Here is a 26,502-nt window from a genome sequence, read left to right as displayed (position 1 = left end):
AAGAATTATAATCATTATTTTATATAAGTCTAACTATATTAGTAACTATTATATGAGAAATCTATAAATATTCTTCATTTTATTTTTTTTTTCAGAATATATAAAATTCAAATGTGTAAGTATGCATTGATAAATAAATGTGATAGAGGAGAAAATTGCACATTTGCTCATGATATAAGTGAACTAAGAATTAAGCCTGACATGAGAAAAACAAAGTTATGTAAAAGCTACATACTAGGTAACTTTTTTTTTAATATGTTAATAACATACATATTTTTATTCTATTTTTTGATTTATACATATATATATTTTTATTTTGTTACATATTTTTTATATGAATTATAGGAAAATGTACTGACCATAATTGTATATATGCTCATTCTGTTAATGAATTAAGAGAAGTTGGGAAACCAGCTATTTGCCAATTGCACAGAGAAGGTATAAATAATAATACACGTATATTCGTTTGTACTATTTAAGTTTGTTAGCATTTCCATTGTTTATAATTGTGTCTATTTAATTTTTATTAAACGTATTATCATTCATTTTATTTTATCTTTATATTTAACTTTTTTCTAAAAATAGGACGTTGTATAAAAGGAAATCAATGTAGATTTGCTCATTCTATAAATGATATAAATACAAAATTGGTTCAATTTTATGGTAATGAGGAAAATAGCAATGAAGAAGAAAGCAGTATGTCAAATTTAAATAATTGTTTAAATATGATAAACAGTGGAAAGTCATCTATGTTGAATAAAATGAAAGGATATGTAGATTTAAGAAATGAAAATGAGGAAATAATACAAACTGTGAATAAAAATAAAAACGAAATATGGAATTTAAATAGAAACATTAATGATAGTAGTTCTAATTCTTCCATTCTTTCAAACAATTTATATAATGCTATGGCGAATAATAAAAAAAACATTGTAAAAAATATGAATAGAACAAATTTAATTAAACAAACATCTTGCAATACTTTTTTAAATGATAATCCAAACACATCATACATAAAAGAAAAAAAAGAAGATAATCAATTGAACAATCGAACTTTAAAAAATACAAAGTTGTGTGCAATAACCATGAATAAAGATCAATCTTATGATTATAATAGTTTGCTATTGGATAACAATATTAATAATAATAAAAATTACTTACTAACTCGAAATATTAATAAATTAAATAATATTGAAAACCCGCTTAATGGGAATATTTTAAATGAGTCTTTTAATCAAAATGTATCCTCTTTAAATTTGCAATCTTTTTTATCTTTTAATTCTCCTCAGCAAATGGAAAATAACAGTTCTAATAGTAATTTAAATAATATCAGTACCATAAATGATAGCATAAATTATGAATTAATGAGAAAATTGGATAATGTGGAAACAACTTTAAAAAATCACATTGCGAAAAGTAATAAAGGTAATGCTTACTCTATGAATTTTTCCAGTAGAGGTGATGAGGTTGTAATGAATAATATAGAAAATAATTTAAATAGTTATAACTCTTGTAATAAAAATCAAAAAAGTATTAATAAATTGAATCAAATAATCACAAATTCAAATAATTTAAATAATAAAAACAATGATTATATCTTAAATAATTATATTTCTAAGGATACCAATTTACATAACGATAACACTTTAAGTAGGAACAACTTATTTTCATCAATAATACATAATAATGATATATTAAATAAAAATAAAAAAAATGGAAGTACTCATTTAGTTTACAATGATTATAGTATGAACGAAAAGAACGATGATTCGAATAATGAAAATAATTATATAAAACCATTAAATAAAATAAATCAGGATAAACTTGATTTTAATTATTACAATATTGATGAGTCCTTAAAATATTTTGGAGAGTATTTATACAAAAATGATGAAAAAAAAAATATAGGCTATTCTGAAAATAGAAGTTCTAGTTTTTTAAATGATACAAATAATGTAAATGACTTAAAAAAAATTGTAAAAGAAAACACAAACTTAGAAAATATGAGCACTGATTTAAATAAAAATAAAAGAGAAAAAAATAAATGCATAAATTATTATGAAAATATTGTTTTAAATGGCAATCATTTTGATATGAAAACATTACTTCCTAAATTAATGGACATGGAAAGATATTTAAAAATGGATGATGAAAAGAAAAAAAATAAACTAATGAATATTAATGCATATTTGAATGAGAACATGAATATTAAAAACTCTTTCAATGAAAAATTTAATTATGTCGAAAATGTAAGTAATAGTAGTGTAGAAAATATTAATGTTCAAGATAAAAAAAGAGAAACTTGTGAAAATGTGATAAAATACAATTTTAGTGGAAATACCTCTTTTAAAAATATGAATGATGAAAATAGGATGGATACTATAGATAATGATAACAAAGTGATCATAAAGAAGAGTATTTACCAAAATGAATTAGATGAAGAAAATAAAAATGAGGAAAAAAAAGAAGCAGGAAATAGTCAGAAAGAAATTTCTGAAGAATTAAAGAAAAGAAAAGAAGAAATAGATAAAAAAGGAGAAAAAATACAAGAAAAAGATAAAAATGATGTAGATTCAGAAAAAGAAGATGTTAATAGATTAAATAAAATGACCAATGAGACAATTTTTAATTATCCTCAATTTGAAAATGGAATATTTAATGATTCATCTGAATTAAAAAGTAAACAAAAAAACAATATTTTTAGCTATAATGTTTCAAAAAATGATAGTAATATAGAAAACTCAAAATTTTTTTTGAAAGGTGATAACATGATTGGAACAACTTTAAAAAACTTTGAAGAATTTTATTTAGAAAAGTTGAATGAATATAAAAATTGTTCACATAATAATAATAATAACAATCCAAGTGAATTTTTTAAATATATTGACAATTCGAAGATGCACAAAAAAAATTTGATTCAAAAAAAAAAAGACGATTATGTAGATAAAGAAGAAAATAACATAAATATTATTGGTGATAAATGTTCCAATATATATGATGATAACAATGAGATAAATAATTATAATAATATAGATAACAATAAAAAAAATATAAGTAATAATGTAGAAGAGCAAAAAAGAAATCATAGAAACTTAAAAAATGACTATAATGAATCAAATATTAATGAAAATAATGATAATAATAACTATACAAACTCCAATAATAGCAAAAATAACACTAATATTGCTACTTCTAATAATATTAATAGTAATAATAGTAACAATACTTTTATTGTGAATAATAATGACAATAATTTAAAAGATGATAATAGCATTAATATGAATAAAGATTTTATAAACTACGAGCAAGGAGTTAATTTAAATTATGATGGAATGGAAAAGAGGGAACATTATGATAATTTTAATGAAGAGAAACAACAAAAGCTTATTTCACAAAATATAAACAAGAATTGTGTGACAAATAACAATATCATTAAAGGAAATTCATGTAATTTACTTTTCGAAAATAATAGCAATAATTATTATATTAGTGATATATCAAACAAAAAAAAGTTTGAAAATAAAAGTTGGATTAATAATAAAAAAAATAATAACATTATTAATGTTAACGATGTCATAGATGCTATAAATAATTGCAAAAAAAATATGAATGATAATTCAACAAGGAATTCTTTTAATTTATCAGCATTAGATATAAATGCAAATAATAGCATCTTAATAAATTTATTACAAGAATCAATTGTTAAAAATGAGGAAAATTTAAACGTTTATAATAAAGAAATTGAAGTAGATACGAGCAATATCATAGTAGATAATATTAAAAATAGAAATAATAGTAAAAGTAATGATATTAATAGCATTAATCCTATTAAGAATAGTTGTAATAATAATAATAATAATATTAATGATAGTAATAAAAGTAATAGAAATGGAAGCAATAATCAAAACATTAAGAACAATAATAATGATAATATTTATAATAATCAAATGAATGAAAAACAAATAAATAATTTCTTTTATGATAATAATGATGAAAAGATACTATCAAATAACATGAATTGCAAATTGTACGAAGAAATAAACGATTTAAAAGATTGCAATTTAATAAAAAATAGAAAAGAAGATAGCAACTCACATAATTATAAATTTCCTAAACTAAATTCTATATCGAAAAATAAAATAATTAGTACTACAAATTATATTGATAAAAAAATCTTTAAAAATAATTCATTTAGTAATTTTGGCAATTTAAATGAAAACTTTGATTTAAATAAAGAAGCAAATATGCATACTTTAAATGAGGAGAATGATATTATACACTTCAAAGACAAAGAACATTTAGAAGAAAATCAAAACAGGCAACAAGATGCGCTTACACAAGAAAATAAACAAAATAGAGCAATTTTTAAAATTGTATATAATAAACCTAATTGTGTAAAAGAAAGTGAAGAAAAAATATATGATTTTAATTTAAACAATTTATCAATGGATTATATGGAAATGAATAATGAAAATAATTATTTGAATAGTTCTAGCACAAGAGCTTTAAATTCATTTCGAATTAATGCTGAAACTAGTATATCTAATAACACCAATACTGGTAGTGAAACAAACAATAATAATAACACAGTGAATAAAGAAAATAGTTACATAGATAATATATTTAACAATAATAAATTATATCAAAAAAATTATTTAAATGATGATAATTTTGATAGCATAGAAACCATTATGAATATTGATGCAGTTGATAATTCAGATCAAATAAATACTTCAAGCAATAAAACGAGTATTTTTAATAATAATAATTCAAAATTAAATTTTTTAAAAAATGATATGTTTTTAAATAATAATAATAATTCTAATAAAAATTCATTGAATTTTTTTGATTCTTTAAAAAATGATTATAATTTTTTTGAAATATCTACAAATAATGCATCATCTTTTTTTAATTATGATATATCTAAAAGAGCAGAAAATGATTTTAGTAATTTAATGGCAAATAATATGTCTTCTAATAATGCTTTAAATAATAATTCATGCCTTTATAATGTTCATTTTGAAAATAAATCTTTTGTTAATGATGAAGGTGACTGTATGAAATTTTCTAATGATATAAATTTTAATTTTTTAAATAAAAGTGAATAATTTTATATATATAAATAAACAAGCATTTCATACAATTCTTTTTAATAATTTTTTTATTTCAAATACTTTTTTATAATTTATAAATTTTTATTTTTCTATTTATACATATGTAAATATATATATATATATATATATATATATATATATATATATATATATATATATTATATATTTTTCATTACTATTTATATATTAATAATGTATTTTATTGTTTTTTAATATTTTTATGATTAAAAAATATTGATACTTTTCTGAAATGTTTTTCAAAATATTGTCTACATAAAAATATATATACATGATTTTTTTTTTTTTAAATTTTTTTTTTTTGTTATCCCAACTGTATATAAAAAAACATAATAATATTGAATAATTTAAATTAATTTCATGTATAAATTTATCCCATTTTTATATTAAATTTTTATTAAGAAAAAAAAAAATAAAAAAATTGTTTTATAAATACTTTATTAATTTAAAATAACATCATTTTCTATATTTTTATCACAGGTTCATATAAATATATATAAATATTTTTTTTCTCTAGTAATTATAAAAATTAAAATTTAAATATATATGCATCATATTTGTTCTTTGCCTTTTTAAGGAATTTAAAATCTTTTCAGTTTTTATATATGAAATAAAAAAGTTTGTGAAATATGCACATTACTAAAAAATAAAAAAAAATTTTATTTTTTTATTTATATAAGAATTTTAAATTAAAGTTGTGAAACCATTAAATAATAATCAAAAGTTGCATAAAAATAATTTCACAAAACAAATAAAACATTCCATTTTTTTTTTTTTTTCTTTCAAAAAAGATTATAAATTTTAAACATTTAGTTATCAACTGTTTTAACTATTACATTTTTTTTATTTGTAATTATTCCTTATTTTTCTTTAGTTGCATATATATATAATGACTAAATATTTTTCTTATAGTATCTACTATTTAAAGCATTATAATTTGCATTTTCAAAACAGTCACAATAATTATGCCATTTCCTATATTCAATTATATAAAATATATTATCAAGTGATATATCTTGAATAAAACTATTATGATTAGCGAATTGACTAATTTTTTTGTTTTCTTGTATTTTCATAGCTATTTTAATATTTGTAAATGTTCTTTTATTTTCATTTTTTATGTTATTATTTTTATTTACTATTATAAATTCAGCATTTTTAACAATTGATTCTTCAGTTTTAGAATTTCTTATATGAATCTTTATTAATTCTAAATAATATTTGTCTATATTTGTGAAAGAAAATACTAATAAATAAAATAAAATATTTTTTTCATTACAATATACGGCTGATAAAATGTTACATTTTAATCCATCTGAATTCACAAAATTGTTGCTATTATTTAAATAAAATCTTCTAATTTCATTACACTTTATATTTTGCAATGTAAATTTTATATTTGTACTTGATTCTAGTGTATTTGTATTTGCTAATTTGATCAATTTTAAATTATTATCTTCTTTAATTTTATCTTTATTTGTTAAATTCTTTTTCACTATATCTATTTCCGTTTTCTTTATGTCTAATGGTTGATTTTTAGAATATTTATTTATTGTCTCACTCTTTATAGACAATTTCTTTTTCTTTAATAATTTTTTTTTCAAGAATTCTAAATAATATTTCATTATATTTCAAATAAAATATATATATATACTGTAAAAACTTATGAAAATTTTTTTTATTATATTTTTTCTTTTTTTCAATTTTTTTTTTTAAATGTAAATTTAATATTATATAAAAAAAAAAATTGTTTAACTGAAATATAAATATTCAATAGTAATTCATTTTATTTTTTAATTTCGAGAAAGATATAAAAAAAATTTGATATTATCTTAATTTCTTAATTTTTTTAAGAATAAAAATAACATAATTGATAGTATAAATATTTTAAAATTAGATATTTAATAAAAATTGTAAAAGTTACAAATAAGAGGTGTACTTACAAAAAAGAAGAAAAGAAAAAGAAATAGAAAAAAAAAAATGTAAAGTTTTAAAACTAATTCTTAAATAAGAAAAAAAATATTCTCTTTAATTTTTAAATATTTTTTATACCCATAATTTTTTAAAGGTGAAGATCTGAAAAAAAAATTTAACGACATCATATTTAAATCTTTATTTAACAAGTTTTAATTTTCACATGAAAACATTAACAAGACGTGAAGAAATGTATTTTAATTAATTAGTATGAGGGGATTAAAACTAATTTTTTTTTATAATAAATGAAATACAACGATAATTAATATTATTTTTCTTTTTATCTTTCATTTTGTTTTAGATATAAGTATGAAAATAAATGTATTCATCCAAATAAGTGTTGCATACACATTTTTTTCTTTTGTATTTTTTATTTTAACTAATAAAAAAATAAAATATTATATAAGCAAAACAATAAAATAAAAAAAAATTACATCTGCAATGCTAATGCAAGAAGGTGCAAAGAATATATATATATATATATATTTATATAGAATAAATTAAAAAAAAAAAGTAAAAAAAAATGTTTAATTTTTTTGGTTAAAACTATTTAGTTTATCATTATGTAATATAAAATTTTAAAAGAGTGTTAGAATAATTTTTATTTAGCTAACATATATATTTTATATTTACTCTTTTCTTTTTTTTTTTTAAACATTTTTCTAATGGTTCCAATGATTCAATGAAAATTAAGATTTTATTTTTTTGTAATATAATTTTCTCTTTTTTTTTTATTATTGTCTAATATATTTTTCCTCTTCTTTTACTATTTTTTCTTTTTCTTTTTCTTTTTTTTTCCGTCAAATTTGATTTACTCGAGGTTAAAAAAAAAAAAAAAAAGAAAAAGGGAAAAATATAATATTCTATTATATCCAATAATTAAAAGAAAAATATTTAAAATTAAATAACCAACTTTCATTTCTTAATTTAATTACTTAAAGGTTTATCTTAATATTCTTTTTACTTTTATAGGTTTTCTTCTACTTTATATTTTTAATAATCCCATCAGAAAAAAAATTTACGTTGAAGGATTTTTTTTTTTTTTTTTTACACCATTTGTAATTATTTTAAAATATATTATTTTTTCAATTAAGTTGTTTGATATTAATATAAATAAATGAAACAATTATTTTATGGGAATAATTATTTTAATTCTTTTTTTTTTTTTTTTTTTTTCATTTAATTAATTATACCGCATAATTTGTCTATTTATATATATATATATATATATTTTCATATATTTTAATTTATTTGTAAATTTTGTTTCAAACACATATACAACAATATAAAAGTGAAAATTCTATATAATTTCTTAATTTTACATAATTGTTAATTTGTTTATTTATTTTATTTATTTATTTTTGTTAGTTATTTTGTTAATTTTATTATTTTATTTTATTTATTTTTTTTTTTTTAATTGAAATAAAAATTCTTTACACATATTTATTTTTGAAATTTGTAATTTTTTGATACTTAGTTAAAATTGAAAAGAAAATATATAATCTAAAATACACAGAAATATTATTGTAATATCACATGCATATTTTAAGAAAAAGATGAATAATTTAGATAGAATAAAGCAGAGATTAGAAGAGTCGTTAGAAAAACATAAAAATAGATTATTAAAAACAAGAGAAAAAAAAATTTCTTCAACTACCATCCGAACAATTAAAGACAAGAATAAAGGAAAGAGTAATTTACATACTGCAAAAATTATTAATGTAGATAAATTATTAAATAATAAACAATGTAATTTACCAAAAAAAAAATCAATAGAAAATTTTAAAAATTCTAAATTGTCATCAATAAATAAATATGTAAAAAAAAATGAGTGTTCTTATAAATCCTGTGAAATGAAAAAAAAAGATATTAAGTTAGCTTATTCAAAAGAAAACAGAAATAAAATTAAAATTAATCAAACAGTTAAAAAAAAAGACAATTATATTAAAGAAGGAAATATAATAGGTAAGATTAACAATTCTGAAAATAAAAAAAATGTAGAAAATTATGTCAAAAAATTAAAATATGATGACGATATTATCGATGCAAATATATCAGATAACAATAATGATTTTCAAAATATTTCAAAAGAGGTTAGTGACAATTTAAATGATTTATTTCGAAATTTTGTTAATTGTAAAATTAATAATCTTTATCTTATAAGTGGTGAAAGAAGTAATTATCCAAAAAACGATGTTAGTCTAAATGAAAAAGAGTTGAGAGACATCGAAAATGGAGATAATGATAAGAGTGATTATCATGATAATGAGAAGAAAGAAAAAGCTAATGTAATTGAAGAAATAAATTATAGAGAAAATGAAATCATTGATAATAAAAATGACTTAAAAAATATAAAATCTCATTTTAATGATAAAGGAACATATGAAAATAATTTAAAAAAACTATTGGAAATAGAAAAAAATATGAAAGATAAGATAAGACATTTCGAAGAACAAAAGGGAAATCCAACAAATGAGGATAGTACTTTATGCTGTGTTCTTTCATCTAATGGAAAGAGTATTCAAAAGATTTCAACAGAAAGTAGTAATCAGTTAACATATATAAATTCTTCAAAAGATTCCGTGCTCGTTAATATATCATCTTCTCTATCAATCGTTAATTCAAATGAAGAGAAGAAGTCTGTATCAGATAGTGTAGAGTTATTTACTACTCAAAAAAATATTTATGTTTGTAATTATTATAAAAAAAAGACAAATAAAAAAAAAAATTTAAATCCAAATGCATTAATAGAAAATTATAAGAATGGGCATTTCACCAATGCTGAATACATTGATAGTATTGATGAACATTCAAATTCTTTTAAAAAATTATTAATTAATAAGCATATTAATATGGAAAAAAAAAGGAGAAAAAAAAAAAAAAAAAAAAAATCCTTTGATTATTTAGTAAATGAAAATAGTGATATAAATTATAAAATGGATGTATCAAAAGAAAACCAATTACTAGAAAACAATAGAACATATATAGAAACTTCTGAAGATACTGATAACGATGATACAGAAGATGATGAAATCAGGCAAGAGGAAGATTATGAAAAAAAGAAAAATAATATATGTGGCAATAAGCAATATGTTAAACATTTTGATAATATAAAAAAAAGGATTTTTTATTTTCCAAGGAATATAAGTATAAATAAATATAAGACACTTAAAAGGAATGAATGTAAAAATGATTTTTATAATTTAATCAATGAAAACATAATAAATGATAAAGATACGTTTAATAATGAATGTGTTCCTATTCATTTAAATAAAAAAAAAAAAAAAAAAATTGTAATATATAATTCAAATAACCTAAATTATAAATCAGATATTTCTAATTCTTCAGTAAAAGGTAATTGTAATAATGATTATAGATATGATATAAATCTTAACTGTGTGAATGAAACTAATGACAATATAAAAAGATGCCAAAAAAAATTATTAAAAAAACAGATGATGATGCTTCACTATCATACTAATCCATTAGCTTATAATGTTAAGGATATAATAAAAAGAAAAAATAAAGTATATAAAAATATAGACAAAAATAGTGTTTTAAAAAAAACAAAATATGAATTAAGTTCATATATAGCAAGTTCTAATGCGTATATAAGTAATTATAATTTATATGATGAATACATAATATCATCTAATGATATAAAAAGGAATATTTCAAATAATGAAAATTATATTAACTCTAAAGAATGTATAAATAGCAATATTCTTAAATATATGAATAATTATTATTCTAATCCTTGTTCTCATAAAGTGGACTATTTATGTGATTATGACAATAAACGTAATTTTATAAAAGAGCAAATAGAAAAATGGAAACGAAAAAAAATACCAAGTTATTTAAAAAAAAATTCTCATTATTTTAAAAGTGTTTTATCAAATATTTATAATGATAAAAATAATTTAACACTAGAACATTCTAACGATTTGCTGAAAAATACACAAAAACTTTTTTTATCCAATGAATACATGTTCAAAAACAACATAATTTCTTCAACTTTAGAGAGAGAAAAAAAAAAAAAAATGATAGAAAAGAAAAGTAATGATCATCTAAATGATCTGAACAATCTCAAATGCGAAAACACTTTAAATATTAAAAATTCATCTCTGAATAGTAACAAGGAAAATAACTCTTATTCTAATTCAGTTTTGTCAACAGAAGGAAAAGATCAACATGATATCAGTACAAATTGTTTTATATGTTCATTTCCTATACATAAAAATGAAAAAAAATATTTTTTAAAAAAAGATAGTGTTTCTGGTAGTTTAAAATTTGATATGATTAAAAAGAGGTTAAAAGAAAAGGATGAAGTTAAATATAAAGAAAAAAGATACAAAAATGAATATCAAAAAAATAAAAATAAGATTAAAAATTATGAAGATATTTACGATAATAAAGAAAAAAATAAGAAAGAAAGTGAAAAAGAGCAAAGTGAATGTGGATGTGAATATAAAAGTGAAAATGAAAAAGAAAAATATTTTAATAATAGACATAATAAAAAAAGTAAAAATGAAGATAATGCTGAAAATATAAAAAAAAAATGCAAAAATATTAATATAAAAAAAGAAAAAATTGAAAAAATTGGTGATATAAAACTAATTAATAACAAAAAAAGAGAAATAGAGGATAATAAAAACACTTTAGTTTCTACACTACCAAGCAATAATTTTACATATAATTTAAACTTCTGCAATTATATAAAAAAATTAAACAAGATTAAAAAAAATTATAATGAAGTTAATTTTACTAAAAAATATATAAAAAAAAATAGTATAAATAAAAAGAAAAGAAGTGCTAGTTATGATTCAAATAAAAATTTTCTTCATTCATTGAAAAATTATGATACAGAACATTATGAAAAAGAAAAAAATAATAAATATAATGAAATGAAATTAATTATGGATAAGATATATGTAGAAAAAAAGAAAAAAAAAATTATCAATTACATAAAAAGTATGTACTTATTATGTAGGGATCCTTTAATTAATTTAGAAAGTAATATATATAATCATACACGTGAAAATTCTTTTAAAAATTCAAACAGTATATGTCATAGTAACATAATAAATTATATGATAAAAGAATTGCATACACTTAAAAATAAAGAAGAATCAGATAAGGAAAAATATAACGAAAAAATAGACAAAGAAAAAAACGAGGAAGAAATAGATAAAAACAAAAATGAGGAAGAAATGGATAAAGAAAAAAATGAGGAAGAAATAGATAAAGAAAAAAATGAGGAAGAAATAGATAAAGAAAAAAACGAGGAAGAAATTAATTACAATAAAAAATTGAACAGCAATAAGAAAAATGTAGAAAACTTCATAAGCGCAAAAATTCCATATTTAAATAATAATGGTAATGCAAAATATAATTTTTTAAGAAAAGAAACTGAAAATGAAATGAATTCAACAATTAATGATATTAATAATAGTATTTCACTCATAAATGATAACAAAGAAAAAGAGAACTTATTAGAGAAAAAAAATGACTATTTTAATGAAGATAAAAAAAACTTGAATGAAAAAAAAAATAAGACTAATTTAAAAATAAATAGTAATGTTTTAAAAAAAATATTAAAAATGAAAATTGAATCAATGAAAAATGATAATAATAGAAAAGTTAACGAAGAAAATAAAATGGAATTAAATTCTTTTAATGCTAAGGAAATATTGGAATTACCAAAAGAAATTTTGTCATATGATGAAGGAATAGAGTTAAAAAATTATGAAAAAAACAATATTAAAGAAAAAAATGTAATAATTTCATCGAGTAATAATAATGATATTAACTATAAAGTGGTTGAAACAGGTAGTAACAATAGCGACGATGAAATTAATTTTGATAAATCCTCTAATAATAATAATAAAATAAATTCAAGTAATCATATTACATCAATTGATAATTTTTTTAATAGTGCTAATAACACTGACACTTTTTATAAAACAATTAAGAAGAGTTCTGAAATGTTAAATAATAATAATATATATGATAATAATATTAGTAGAGTTAATATTAAAGAAAATAATAATATAAAATATTATGATAATGTAGTTAATACTAGAAATAAAAATAATAATAACAATTCTGTTAATATTAAAAATAATAGTAATTGCAGTAGTGATAATGTTAACAATAATGAATTTGTAATTGATACTAACAAAAAGTATGATAGTAAAAATAGTAATTGTAAAAATAATAGTAATGAAAACGCAAGTAATTCAGATGAAATAAATGATATAATGTTTGAATCAAATAGCAAAATTGATGTTTTAGATTTTAATGAATCATATTACTGTCGTTATTTAAAAAATATGGAAAATAATGACGTATATCCCAATTCAGAAGAACCAATAACTAAGGATGATAAAAGTAAATTAATGAAAGCATACTTAAATAATAAAAGAAAAAATAAAAATTCTGAAAAGTATACGCTAAAATATAATATAGAATTTTTTAAATTAGCAAAATTTTTTTGCGAGGATTATAATTTATTTAGTAATTATCTAAAGGAAATGGATTATAATTTATCTAAAAGTGGAGATGATTTAGATAAAACAGCTTTTTCTATTATTAAATTATTTAGCTTAAGAAATGGTATTAATGAAAAAAATTCTAGAAAAGATAGTAATGAGAACGTTTATCAATCTATTAATACATATATTAAAAAAAAAAACAATGTTTTAAAATATAATGAAAAAAATATAAATACACACGTTAATTGTAAAAGTAATGAAATTATAAATAAGTTTAATAACAAAAAAAAATTTATTAAAGATTCTATTTTTTTAACAAGAACAAAAATGAATGAAAATCTGTTCCTTAAAAAGAATAATTCTATCACGTTATCAGAAAGTATAAATAAAAATAAACTAATAAAAAGCAACTTTGATCAAAATAACAATAAAATGAATTATTTTATAAATAATAAAAATAAATGTATAAATGAATATTTAATGAATAATAAAGCTAAATTATTTTTATATCAACAACCAATAAATATTAATTATACGGAAAAAAACAACACATTTTCAAGATCATCTTCTTTCAAATTTGTAAATGAAAATGAGCATTCTAGTTGTAGCAAAAACTGCTATATCAGTAGACAGTCTACTAGCACAAAAAAAAAAAATTCACTGTTAAAAACATCTGCTCTGATCGAAAAATATGAAAAATTAAAATATAAATAGTTTATATATTTGTATACGAAATTTGCTTTAAAAAATTTCAGAAATAAAATACTGTTCTATTAAAGGTAAATAAAAAAAAAAAAATAATAAAATAAAATAAATAACGGTAAAAATTCATATAAATACCTTTTTTTTTTTCTTTTGTTTTTGTTTTTTGCTTTTTGTTTGTTGTTTTTTTTGTTTTTTTTGTTTTTTTTTTTTTATTTTTTTTTTTAATAAAATTATGTATTAGAATGTCTTAAATATATGAAATGTAATTTAAAAACTTTCTTTGAAAAATTAATCTAAATTATTTGAATTTATAAATAATTTTTTATATAAAAAATAAAATTTTAAAATTTTTAAAAAATTGTTAATGAATCACATGATTTTTATTATATATTTAATTAAGTTATTGAAATAAGGATCATGAGTTAGCATTTTAATAAAAATGTCTTTTTTTAATAAAAAATTATAAATGTAGAAAAATACAATCGTGATGTTATTAAAAAAAAAAAAAAAAATATAATTTGATAATTATTTAATAAATATGGAAATCATATTACATTATATTAAATTTATACTATTTTAAAATAATAGATGATTTATACATATTCTCATATGAACAAATTAAAAGAAAACAAAGTTTAAAGTTAAAAAAAAAAGTTATAAATCTTTTCATTATTTTTATATTATATATATATATATATATATTTTTCTTTAAGCACAAACAACAAAAAAAAAAAAAGAAAAAACAGAAAAAAAGAGAAAGAACTATTATTATTGACACACGTATATACATATATACACATATATATATATATATATATATATATATATATATATATATATATATATATACAATTACACATACAGTTTCTGTATTTTAAATTACAGATAAATTAAAAAAAAAAAAAAAAATTAAATAATAATAATAATAATATATAATATAAATTAAAAAAGAATATTGAATTTTATAATATTTCTTCTTCCCATTGTAATATTGGCTGAGGCTTTGGTACAATGGTAAAAGGTTTATGAGGTGGGGGAAATAACTTATTTAATGCAACAAAACGATCAGAATCACAACATCGTACAGGTAGCATAGGTTCAAAGTATCCCATTTCACTCCAAACCCTCATTTCATCTAAAAAAAAGGGACCCTAAAAAATAAAATGTAAAATGTATAAAATAATACATTAAAAGTTTTTACAATAATTTTTTTTTTTCTTTTTAATACTTGTACAACTCCTTTAGGATCAACATACTGCCAACATTTATCCCTTAAGGCATCTGGCCTTTTTGTTTCTTCTATTTCTAAAATATTACTTGTAGGTTTTTTCTCAGGTGTATTATTAAAAGGTTTGTTACCAGTACTTATTTTATACTTATTTGGCATTTTATTGAGAAGTGGCTGAGAATGATGATTATTTATTGAATTTTCGCCGTTCTGATTCATAAAATAAAATTTTGAATTTTTATTTTGATCATTCATTAAATAATCATGATGTATCTCACTATTATCTATAACCTTTTGTTCATCTATTATATTTCTTATACTCAAAATCTTAGAATTAGAATTATCATTCCTATTTTTTTGATTAACTAACATATTTTCATTATTTAATATTCTTAAATATGCATTTATATTCTTACTATCATCTCTTGACTGAGAAAAGTAACTATTTTGATTTAAATTATTAGCATTTATATTAACATTCTTATTCAATGAATTAAAATTACTATAATTTATAAAATCTTTTTGTTGTGAAGAAAAATGATATTGTTTACTTAACTGTTCTTGTTTTAACTGATCAGAGTGGCTTATTGGGTCGTGTTGATTGCATATTTGATCAGAATGATTTCTTTGTTCTGGTTGTTGATTTATATGACTAGGGTATGTAATTTGTTCTAACTGATTAGTTTGATATGAATAATTCATTTGATCAATTTGATTTGAATGTGGTTGATCTTTTTGATATAAGTTCACTATATTTTTTAGCTTTTGTGCTAATTCATCTTGAAGATTGTAATTATTTGTTTGTAAAGAATTATCTATTTTTCTTGATAAATGCTTCATACCAATGTAATCTTCATTTAAATGATCATTATTTTCTGATTCATTTTTATTTTTATTTTTTAACATATCAAGTAAAAGATATTTTTTTGCTAAATTTTTTTGATTATCATTGTTTACTTCATCAACCTCTCTATTAACTTTATTATCATAAGATTTATTTATAATGCTTAAAAGAGGAGAGGGATTATCATCATCATTCATATCAAAATAGTTTGAATTTAAATTATTATTATAATTTGATTTTTCTAATCGTAAATTTTCATTTGAGTAATTAATATTCTCTTGATTTTTTATATCTGTATGATTTAAGAAATTAGTATTTTGTTCATTTAAATTCATTTTATTTAATATATATTTTTTTTGTGCATCACTTAAATTTAATTTATTTAAAAAAATAATCTTTTGTTCTTCACTTGCATTGATATTCATGAAATGTTCATTCATTTTTTGTATTATTAATTTTTTTTGAAGTTCTAAATTGTTAACATTTTTGATTGGGATATTGCCAATTTTATTATTATTATTATTGTTACCATTACTATTGTTGATTAATTTATTATCTGATGAAATAAAATCATTTATATTACTTTGATTGCATTCTTCATTCATTATATTTTTTTCTATTAGTTTCTCAATATTATATATAAAATGTATAATTTGTTGATTGTTATAATTTTCACTAATTATTTTTTCTTTTTTTTGTTGATATAAATTATCATGATGTTTTAATATAACTATAAATTGTTGTAATAAAGATTGATATTTAGCTTTATTATTTGAAAATTTTTCTCTCAATAAATCATTTGCATAATTTAATATTAATCTTATTTCTTTTAATTTACTTATTATTTTTTTTTCCTTATTAAAATTATCCAACATATTGGCTACTACATTACTATGCTCACATGTTTGAATTTTATGATGTATCCAATATAATTTTATTTGTATTTGTTGTATATTTAGAGAATGATAGCATTTTAATAATTCACAAAAATCTAAATTATCTAATTGGATTTTTAAATTTAAGGGAATATCTGTTTTATTTAGCACTTTTTCTTCTTTATTATTTAAATATGCATTATTTTGATTTAATCTATTTTGTTTTAGTAGCAAATCCTTTATATAATGTTCTTTATTATATTCATTTATACCGTTTATTTCCGTTTTCATTTCGTTAATAGAAGCGTTATTATTATCTTTCTTTTTTTCAAAGTTAGAATCGATTGATTCTCTTTTAAAATTCATTTGTTGTACATATTCATTATACATGTCTATATTTCTTGGCACATTTCTGTTTACATTTTGTAAATTATTATGATCATACATCGATGTGTTTTGATTTTTTGATACTATATTTACTTTTGCATGAGGTAAAACCTTTTTAAATAAATTTAATAAATCTTCATTTGATTGATAATTCATTATATTTTTTAAATTCTCGTTTTTATTATCATTATCAACTATATTTTTTTCATAAGTTACTCCATTTTTTATATGCTCATTATTTAAATCTTTATTTTTTAAATTACTTTCTGAATAAAATAGCGATCTTGAATTATTTACATTTTTCATTTCATTTATGTTTTGTTGATTTAAATTATTACATATATTGCTTTTTGAAGAATTATATATATTAAAATCATTATTCATTTCAATATTTTCATTTTGTATTGACTGCTTTTGTGTATTATCTAATAAATCTCTCATATAATTATTATTTAAGATTTGCTTATTATTAATTAAATGATTTAATAAACTGTTATTATTTAATTGGTTTATTATACTTTTATCATTCATATTAATTTTTTCATTCTTAATAATTGATAAATGCTTTATAAATTCTTCATTATTAATAACTGCATTATCATTCATATTATTATTTTTGTTATTGTTTTGTGTATCTATAACTTTATGATTTATATAATCAGGGTTACTGTTCCTGGAAAAAACATGTAATTTATTATAATTTAATATAGAATTATCAACATTTGATAAATTAATGTTGTCATTATCCATTTTATTTAAATTCATATCTATTTTAAAATTTACATTATCATTATTATTAGATATATACTTACAATTTTCATTATTCATAATATCTTTATCATGATTTTTAAAATATTTATTTTCATTTGGATTATTATTATACAATACATTATTTTTTATTTCTTGCTTAGCATTTAATTCATTCTTATATTTCATTATTTTTAAAAATAAATTGGAAAATTCATTTACATTATTAATATTTTCCTCTTCTCTATTTTTTGTTTCTTCTAAATTAATGCTATTATTATTATTAATATTAATATTATTATCATTATTATTATTAGTATTGCTATCATTACTATTATTAGTATTGCTATCATTATTATTATTATTATTATTAATATTATTATTATTATTAGTAATATTATTATTATTATTAGTAATATTAATATTATCATTATTACTGTTATTATTATTATGACTATGATTGCTGTCATTTTTTATGTTATTGCTATTATTATTAATATTATTGTTGTTACTATCATCATCATTTTTTTTTTTTTTTCCTTTTTTATTTTTGTTTTCTTTCTTTTTTTTTTTTTCTTGTTCCTTTTCTTTTTCTTTATCTTGTTCATCAGTTAAATTATTTCCAGAACTTTTATTTTCTTTTTCTTTCATTTTAATTTTTTTCTCTTGACTTTTTTCTTCTTTACGACATTCTACTTTTTTATCTTCTTGTTCTTCAACTTTTTTATAATAATTGCTTTTATTTATATCCTTTATATAAATACTGTTCAATTTTTCAATTTCTTCATCTCTATTTTTATCTTTATTTTTTAAATAATTGAAATAAATTAGTTTATCCTTATCTAAATTGATATTATTAAGGAGAAATTTTTCGTTAATTTCATCTTCATCAAAATTATTTATCATTTGTTTTAACTGAAAATTTTGTTTAATATACTCTTTATCTTTTTCTTTTTTTTTTTTTTTTTGTTTTTTCTGTTCTTCTAGATTATCGCTATTATCTTGATAATAATTTTGTTTTTTATTATCCTTATTGTCTAATTCTTCATAATTATATAATTTAGTATAAAAATTATCATCAATTTTAAAATCTTCTTTACATAGTTTATCAACTAAATAATCTAAATTTTTATTATTACTTGTATCGTTATTGTTTTGTTTTTCATTTATATATTCTACTATATTTTTATTATTATTATTTTTTGAATCGTTATTCTTATTTCTCCAATCAACATCCCAATCATATGCATTTTTGTTTTTTTCTATTTTTTTCTTTCTATTAGCATTATTAGTTGTAGCTGTAGTCCCTGAAGTAGTAGAAATATTAGTAGCAGCAGTATTAGTAGCAGCAGTATTAGTAGTAGTAGTACTTGAAGTAATAATTTTTTTTATTTTCGTTTTTTCTTTTTCACTTTCGTTTCTATTTTTTTTTAAATTTTTTTCTTCATATATATCATTATTACTATTATTATCTACATTCATATTTTTAATTTTATAAACACTTTTTTTATTATCTTTTAGATTGGCTTTAGGTTTAATTGGTTCTTTAAAGAACCCGGGTAGAGAATTCTTCCATTTCACATCATATAGCTCATTAAAATTAAAACTATTTACTAAATTACCTTCATATGTATAAATTTTAAAAGTGTTTTCAACTTTCATTCTAGGATATGTAGATGCTGTCATAAATAATAAACCGTCATTTGACCAATCGCACAAAACAGTACAAGCTTCCCTATATTCTTTTATTAAAATAACAGAATCATCTTTTTCTTTATAATAAAAATTAATATCTCCTGCTAAATTTCCAAATCCTCCTAATGCTATCATATTTCCAAAAGGACACCATTTAATTGTATTTTTATATTGAGAAAGAAATTTACATTTAATGTTTAATTCATGATCATATAAATAAATAGTATTATCTGATTTTCCTTCTATTATTAAAAATTCATCTTTTGTTTTGCTCCATTTCACATCTTGAGCTATATTTTCATTTATTCTTTTTATAGAAAAATTATTTGAAATCAAAGAACAGTAATAACAATTACTTAGATAGCCGTAAGATTTATTTGTTGTGTCATTTGTATGAACTAGCAATATTACATGCTTTCCACTTTCTGACCACATGCAATTTAAATTATCTAAATTATCAAAACTTTTTCTTATGAGTAATTCCATTTTAATTATATCTTTGTTTAAACAAGAATTTTTTTCATCTGAATTATTTTTTATATCACCTCCATTATTATTATTATTATTTATAGTATTATCATCATTTACACTATTTTCATTTACATTATTTGACTCATCATTTTTATCATTTATACCTTCAATTTTTATATTAGTAGTATTCGTAATTATACTTGTTTCATTTTCTTTTTTTTTTTTTTGATTTTTATTAATTAATCCTCCTATTTTGTAAATATATATATCTCCCAAAAAATTATTTTTTGTGTGTGCAACAAAATATCTAAATTGTTTTTCATCAATATATGAAGATAAATATATACTTATAATATTTGGTTGATTCCATGAATAAATATAATTAATAGGAACATCAGAATTTTCTAAGTTATCAATATTTCCATTTTGTATTAGTTGTAATGTATCATAAACATATACTTCTGATTTTTTCTGTAAAAAAAAATAACCGTCGTCATCAGTAAAGTTAATAATAGGCCAATTACTACAACTTTTTTTTTTTATTTTAAAAGAACATAAAACATTATTATCTTTAACATTCCAAAGTAATAAGTTTCCTAGTTTTACATGTTTATTTTCTTCATATGGGAAGAAGAAAACAATAAATTTATTATTAGGCGACCATTGTACGTGTTTTATTAATTTTATATTATCATAATCAAATAATTGTTTATATTTATTTAAGCAAGTAATTTTATTAATTTTTTTATTCTCTTCACTATAATTTGTAATTAATAATAATCCTTCTACTGAATGTAAAATTAAAAAAGAATTGCCATCATAAGACCAAATAGCATCATGTATACAACCGTCATATTCGAAGATTATTTTACTATCATATTTATTTTCATTTTTATCAAATTTATACAATTTTATACCACTTTTTGATCTAATAAGCAATTCGCTCATCTTTTTCTTTTTTTTTTTTTCTAAAATTTTTATTATTAAGATATATTTTTTCCTTCAATATTAAATGTATTAAGATATCTTTATCTTGTTTTAATTTCTTTCTTATTCACTAAAGTTTAATTATTTAAATAAACTTTTTCAAAATTACATATATAAAAAGATACTTTTTCTTCGAAATTGTTTTAATAACTACTCTATTAGTTTTTGTTTTCTTTTAAAACCTTCTTATTTTTAATTCTTATAATATTATTTAAAATTTTTTTTCCTTCTATTTAATTTAATTTTTTTTTTTATTTCTTAATTAAACGATTAAGAAAAAAAAAAAAATACAAAAAAAAGAAAAAACTATTTTTTGTTCTTCATTTAATAAATCAAAATAGTAAATTTATACACTTTAAAAAAAAAAAAAAAAATTAATATGTTTATATCAAAATACATTAAATAAAAATGGAATTAAATATATGCATAAAAAAAAAAAAAAAAAAATCATTCGTTATATTTTCAGTCTTAAAATTCTTTTAATTTAAATTAATTTTTTTTTTTTTAAACACAAGAAATATATATATATATATATATATTTTGGAATTATATTTAAAAATTGCGTAAAAAGAAAAATAATTATAATAAAAATTTAATAATTATTTTATTTTGTAGAAAAGAAAAAACTATTGGTCATTATTAAAAAGTTTTTTTATTTATATGATAAATGTACAAAAGTTTAAATTAAATAATGTAATTATAACTTAAACCTATTAAATGAGATCATATATAAAGATATATTTTTTAATATTATATGCATTTCCTTTTTTCTTTTTGTTGCATATATATATATATAAAATAAATAAATAAAATATAGTATTATGAATATACTCGTTTACAATATAAAAAATTATTTTTTTTTTTTTTTTTTTGCATTATTTAATATCAAATACATTCGTACATTAAAAAAATATAAGGAAAAAATAATTCTTACATACATGTGCATATATAATTTAAGAAGTTTTAATAATACAATTATTATTATAATTATTTGTGTTTCTATAAAAAGTAACATGCATCAATAAATGAATAAAAATAAAAAAAAAGAAATATGCTAAAAAAAAATAAATTATACAAAATTCAAAATAACAAATAGATAAAGAGAAAATTAAACCAATAGATATATAAGCAACCAAAAAGGAAAAAGGAAACTAAAAATAAGCAAAAAAAAAGAAAAAATAGTTTTTAATATATGACATAAATATATTGTTAAAAACGGATATAATTTTTTGGAATTTTATTTTTAGGTTCTCTTTTTAAGTTCATTTTTTTAATTCTTTTTTTCCTAAAATTATATAAAAGAATTTTATGTTTTTATTTTTATGTAATTTTAACTAAAAGTTACATTGAAAAAAAAAGGTACATATGTATTCATAACAAGATTAAAAGGAATAAACTTTTCTAATTTAAATAAAACAAGTTTGTCATTATATATATATATATTAATCTTTTTAAAATTATTTTTATTAATATATAATTAAAAAAAAAAAATTCAAAATAAGTTTTTAAACTAACAAAAGGTATTTTTTTTTTGTAAATTATGTTAAGTAAATGCTTTAGAAAATTATTTTATTGTTTTGTAGGCATATAGCTATATATTTAAGAAATATACTCATTTTTTTCATTTAATATTTATATATATATTTCTTTATTATAGATATAATTTAGTAGACATTTTGTAGAATGATAAAATTATTATTATATTGAGATTAGTATACTCATAATTGTTAATATTAAAAAAAAATACAAATATGGAGAAATATGTAAAATCTAAGAAAATTATATTTTAAAGAATCACTAAAATTTCATTAAAAATAGTGACATACCTTACACGTTTAAACACTTCTTAAAAAACATAAAAATTTAAAATTTTTAAAACATCAGAAATTGTTTAAGACTTTTATTTTGTAAGGAAAGTTACTCAAAAAAAAAAAAAAAAATTCAGAAACATTTATGAACATATATATTTGGAATTTATATAATTTAAAAATTTTGCAGAAAATAATTATGAGAAATTTTATAAAAAAAAAAATAATAAAGTAATAAATATAAAATTAATAAATAATATACAGTATTTTTTAAAATTTTAAAGAAAATTACAAAATTTTCAATTTCCTCTTTTTATAGGAACCCCTCTTTAAGATATTGTTTTTTCATATTGTTCTTTTATTTTTTTGTTCCACTAACATTTAAAACTTTGTAATATTAACATAATTATAGAAACATATTAAAAGCTTTTATAATATTTTTAATAATTCCTTAAAAGCTATTTAACAAATTATGAAAAGAAAAATTTTAAAATAAGTTTATCCAATGATAAAAAAGAAAAAAAAATGTATTATTTTAAACAAACATATAAATGTATATAACTATTTAATTTTATTATTTCTAATAAAAAATAGTAAGTAAAATAAATTATATACAAAAATATCATTATAATACACAAATATATATATATATATATATATATAAATATAAATCACTAAAAAAAAAAAATTAAAAGTATTAAATTTAATTGAAAAATGTTTACTAAAAAATATTATGTAACGAATAATCTTTTTTTTTTTTTTTTTATACGTACTACATACATTATGAGAAGAGGTAGTTATTTCATTAAATTGTAGTAATAGAAATATAATTGTAAAAGAAAAGAAGAGTATATGCAGACATAAATTTATTATCTAATATAACTTTCTTTTTTCTTTGTAATAATCTAAAAAGGCAATTGGTTTCTTCTGAATTGTTCAATTTTTCTTTTATACTTTTACTACTTAAGATTAGTGTATTTAGATATTTCTGTATATTTTTTAAAAAATCCTCATTATTCGTTAATTCATTCAATAATAAATTGGCATGTTGAACATTTTTTAAAATTATAGTTGCAATGTTTTTCTTTTCTGTAATACTTTTTAATTTCTCATTGATATTTTTTAAATTGGAGTGTATTTTCTCTTTAACTGCAATATCATCCATATAATTTTCTCCAAGCATATTAGCATATCTCAGGATTTTTTTATTATTGTGATTTAATTTTGCAATATCAATTAGATAAATCAACTTTTTTTTTAAAAACTCATGTCTTCTATGTGATTGTAAAGCTTCATTAATTAAATTATTTTCAACTTTAGAGAATTCTTCTTCCAAATATTTTTTTAAAACAGTTTCAATATTATTAAAATGAAAATAAGTGTGGTATTTTAAGTTCTCTTTATAAAAATTTAATAATGAGCTATTTATTTTAACAAATGGTTTAAATACTTTTCTTGAATTATAATCATTAGCAATTTCTTTTGCCTTTTCTTTTGATTTTTCTAATATTTTAATTAGGAAAGAATGAAAGAAAATATTGAAGTTGTTTCTATTTAATAAATGGGATAAATGAAGGTCTTTTAATGCTGAATCTAATTTTTTTAATTCTTCTCTAGCCTGCTTACCTACTAAAGTAAATTCTTTATTTAAAAACATATTAATTTTATTGTTTAATTTTATATTATATAAAATATCTTTTGAAGTAAGTTCATTTAAATTTTTATAAGTTAATTCTAATAAATTAATACAAATTTTAAAAAAACTAGGATCTTTATCCATAGTGCTAATTTCGAAAACATTTTCTCTTAAAAAAAAAGAAATATCTAAAATGTAGTCCGTTCCCACTTTTAAATTATAAAAATTATTATTATGAATATACATTTCTATATAAGTTTTTTGCATTAGCATTATTAATTTTTTATGAATATCATCAAATTCACTTATACTCATTTTCCTCAAACTTGTAGGAACATATTCTAGGTAATTTACATTTTTTTCTTTAAAATTGCTCATATTTTCTAAAAAATTAAATGAATTTAATACAGTTATTCTTTTAACAATCTTATTAACTTTTTCAAATGTTCTTGATTTGAAAAAATAATATATTTCATACATAAAAAAAAATATTCCTCTATTTAAATTTTTTATATAATCTCTGCCATATGTATCTTCCATTGAATAATTAGAAAATGTTTTACATAATAATTCCATGTTATCCATATCAGCAATAAGTGAAAAATTAGGTTCATTCTGAATATTAATATTTTTATTCATATTATATTTTAATTTTGATGAATTACTTATATCCTTATTTTTGTCATCATCTTCAGGTAAATTAATCTGATATATGCTTCTTCTTCGACTTGGGAATGTATTAGCTTTTTTCTCCATGTCATCATTAACGCATTCTTTAGATAATCTAAAAAATAAAAATTTCTTATATATTAGTATAAAGAAGAAAAAAAAAAAAAAATGGAATCTCTAATATTAATAAATAATATAAAAAAAAAAAAAAATTACTGTGAAGCTTCTGTTACAAGAATATTATTTTTGTAGTTCATACTCCGAAAATATAATAAAGTCTGAAATAGAAAAAAAAAATATTTCTTAAATTTCTAAAAGTATGATTCTATCTTTTTTTTTTTTTAAATTATGTTTATATAATTATTACGAAAGCGATAAAATAGACAATCACTTTGTTCATATTCCAATTTATAGAAAAATTTATATCTTCAAAGTAAGCTTTTGTTCTTTTTTTTTTAACTTTAAGAAAATTTAAACTACCTTCGCCTAGTAGATTATATTTAGGTGTTCTCTATAAAAATGTAAAGATTTCTCCTTTTTTTTTATTTTTTTTTTTTTAAATTTTAAATTTTTATTAATTTTAAATCAATCTGTTTATTATGCATATGTAAAATATTTAAATGTGCACAAGATTAAAAAAAAAAAAGAATTACCTCTAAAAATTATAATTTTTAAAATATTATTTCAACATGACAAATTATTTTCTGCAATAATCTAAGTTCAATTAAAAATATTTATTTAAGAAACGAAAAGGTTTCATATACTTACGATAATAATAATAATATATATAGATATGGATATGTATAGATATAAGTATATATATTTATATACATGTAAAAATGAATTCATG

At 18.2% G+C, this 26,502-nt stretch overlaps 5 protein-coding genes across 5 annotated transcripts; 2 read left to right on the top strand and 3 right to left on the bottom strand.

Annotated features, from left to right (window-relative positions):
• Positions 1–111: 111 nt before the first annotated feature.
• On the top strand, positions 112–5,108 carry PRELSG_0602900 (zinc finger protein, putative; the record flags this gene model as incomplete). Its single annotated transcript, XM_028675477.1, has 3 exons — positions 112–238; positions 346–438; positions 586–5,108. The coding sequence occupies 3 exons, from the start codon at positions 112–114 to the stop codon at positions 5,106–5,108; spliced, it is 4,743 nt and encodes a 1,580-aa protein (XP_028532062.1).
• A 917-nt stretch (positions 5,109–6,025) lies between these two features.
• PRELSG_0602800 (conserved Plasmodium protein, unknown function) lies at positions 6,026–6,757 on the bottom strand (the record flags this gene model as incomplete). Its single annotated transcript, XM_028675476.1, has 1 exon — positions 6,026–6,757. The coding sequence occupies one exon, from the start codon at positions 6,755–6,757 to the stop codon at positions 6,026–6,028; it is 732 nt and encodes a 243-aa protein (XP_028532061.1).
• Positions 6,758–8,662: 1,905 nt separating this feature from the next.
• On the top strand, positions 8,663–14,314 carry PRELSG_0602700 (conserved Plasmodium protein, unknown function; the record flags this gene model as incomplete). Its single annotated transcript, XM_028675475.1, has 1 exon — positions 8,663–14,314. The coding sequence occupies one exon, from the start codon at positions 8,663–8,665 to the stop codon at positions 14,312–14,314; it is 5,652 nt and encodes a 1,883-aa protein (XP_028532060.1).
• Positions 14,315–15,267: 953 nt separating this feature from the next.
• PRELSG_0602600 (eukaryotic translation initiation factor subunit eIF2A, putative) lies at positions 15,268–21,500 on the bottom strand (the record flags this gene model as incomplete). The annotated part of the gene is made up of 2 exons (XM_028675474.1): positions 15,268–15,456; positions 15,534–21,500. 2 exons carry the CDS (start codon positions 21,498–21,500, stop codon positions 15,268–15,270), a joined length of 6,156 nt encoding a protein of 2,051 aa, XP_028532059.1.
• Positions 21,501–24,152: 2,652 nt separating this feature from the next.
• PRELSG_0602500 (hypothetical protein) lies at positions 24,153–26,052 on the bottom strand (the record flags this gene model as incomplete). The annotated part of the gene is made up of 3 exons (XM_028675473.1): positions 24,153–25,767; positions 25,869–25,930; positions 26,020–26,052. The coding sequence occupies 3 exons, from the start codon at positions 26,050–26,052 to the stop codon at positions 24,153–24,155; spliced, it is 1,710 nt and encodes a 569-aa protein (XP_028532058.1).
• Positions 26,053–26,502: the final 450 nt, after the last annotated feature.

Source organism: Plasmodium relictum, assembly GCF_900005765.1.
Source record: "Plasmodium relictum strain SGS1 genome assembly, chromosome: 6".
Classification (NCBI taxonomy): domain Eukaryota; phylum Apicomplexa; class Aconoidasida; order Haemosporida; family Plasmodiidae; genus Plasmodium; species Plasmodium relictum.
Note: the sequence above shows the minus strand (reverse complement) of the source record. Positions and strands in the feature narration are given on the sequence as shown.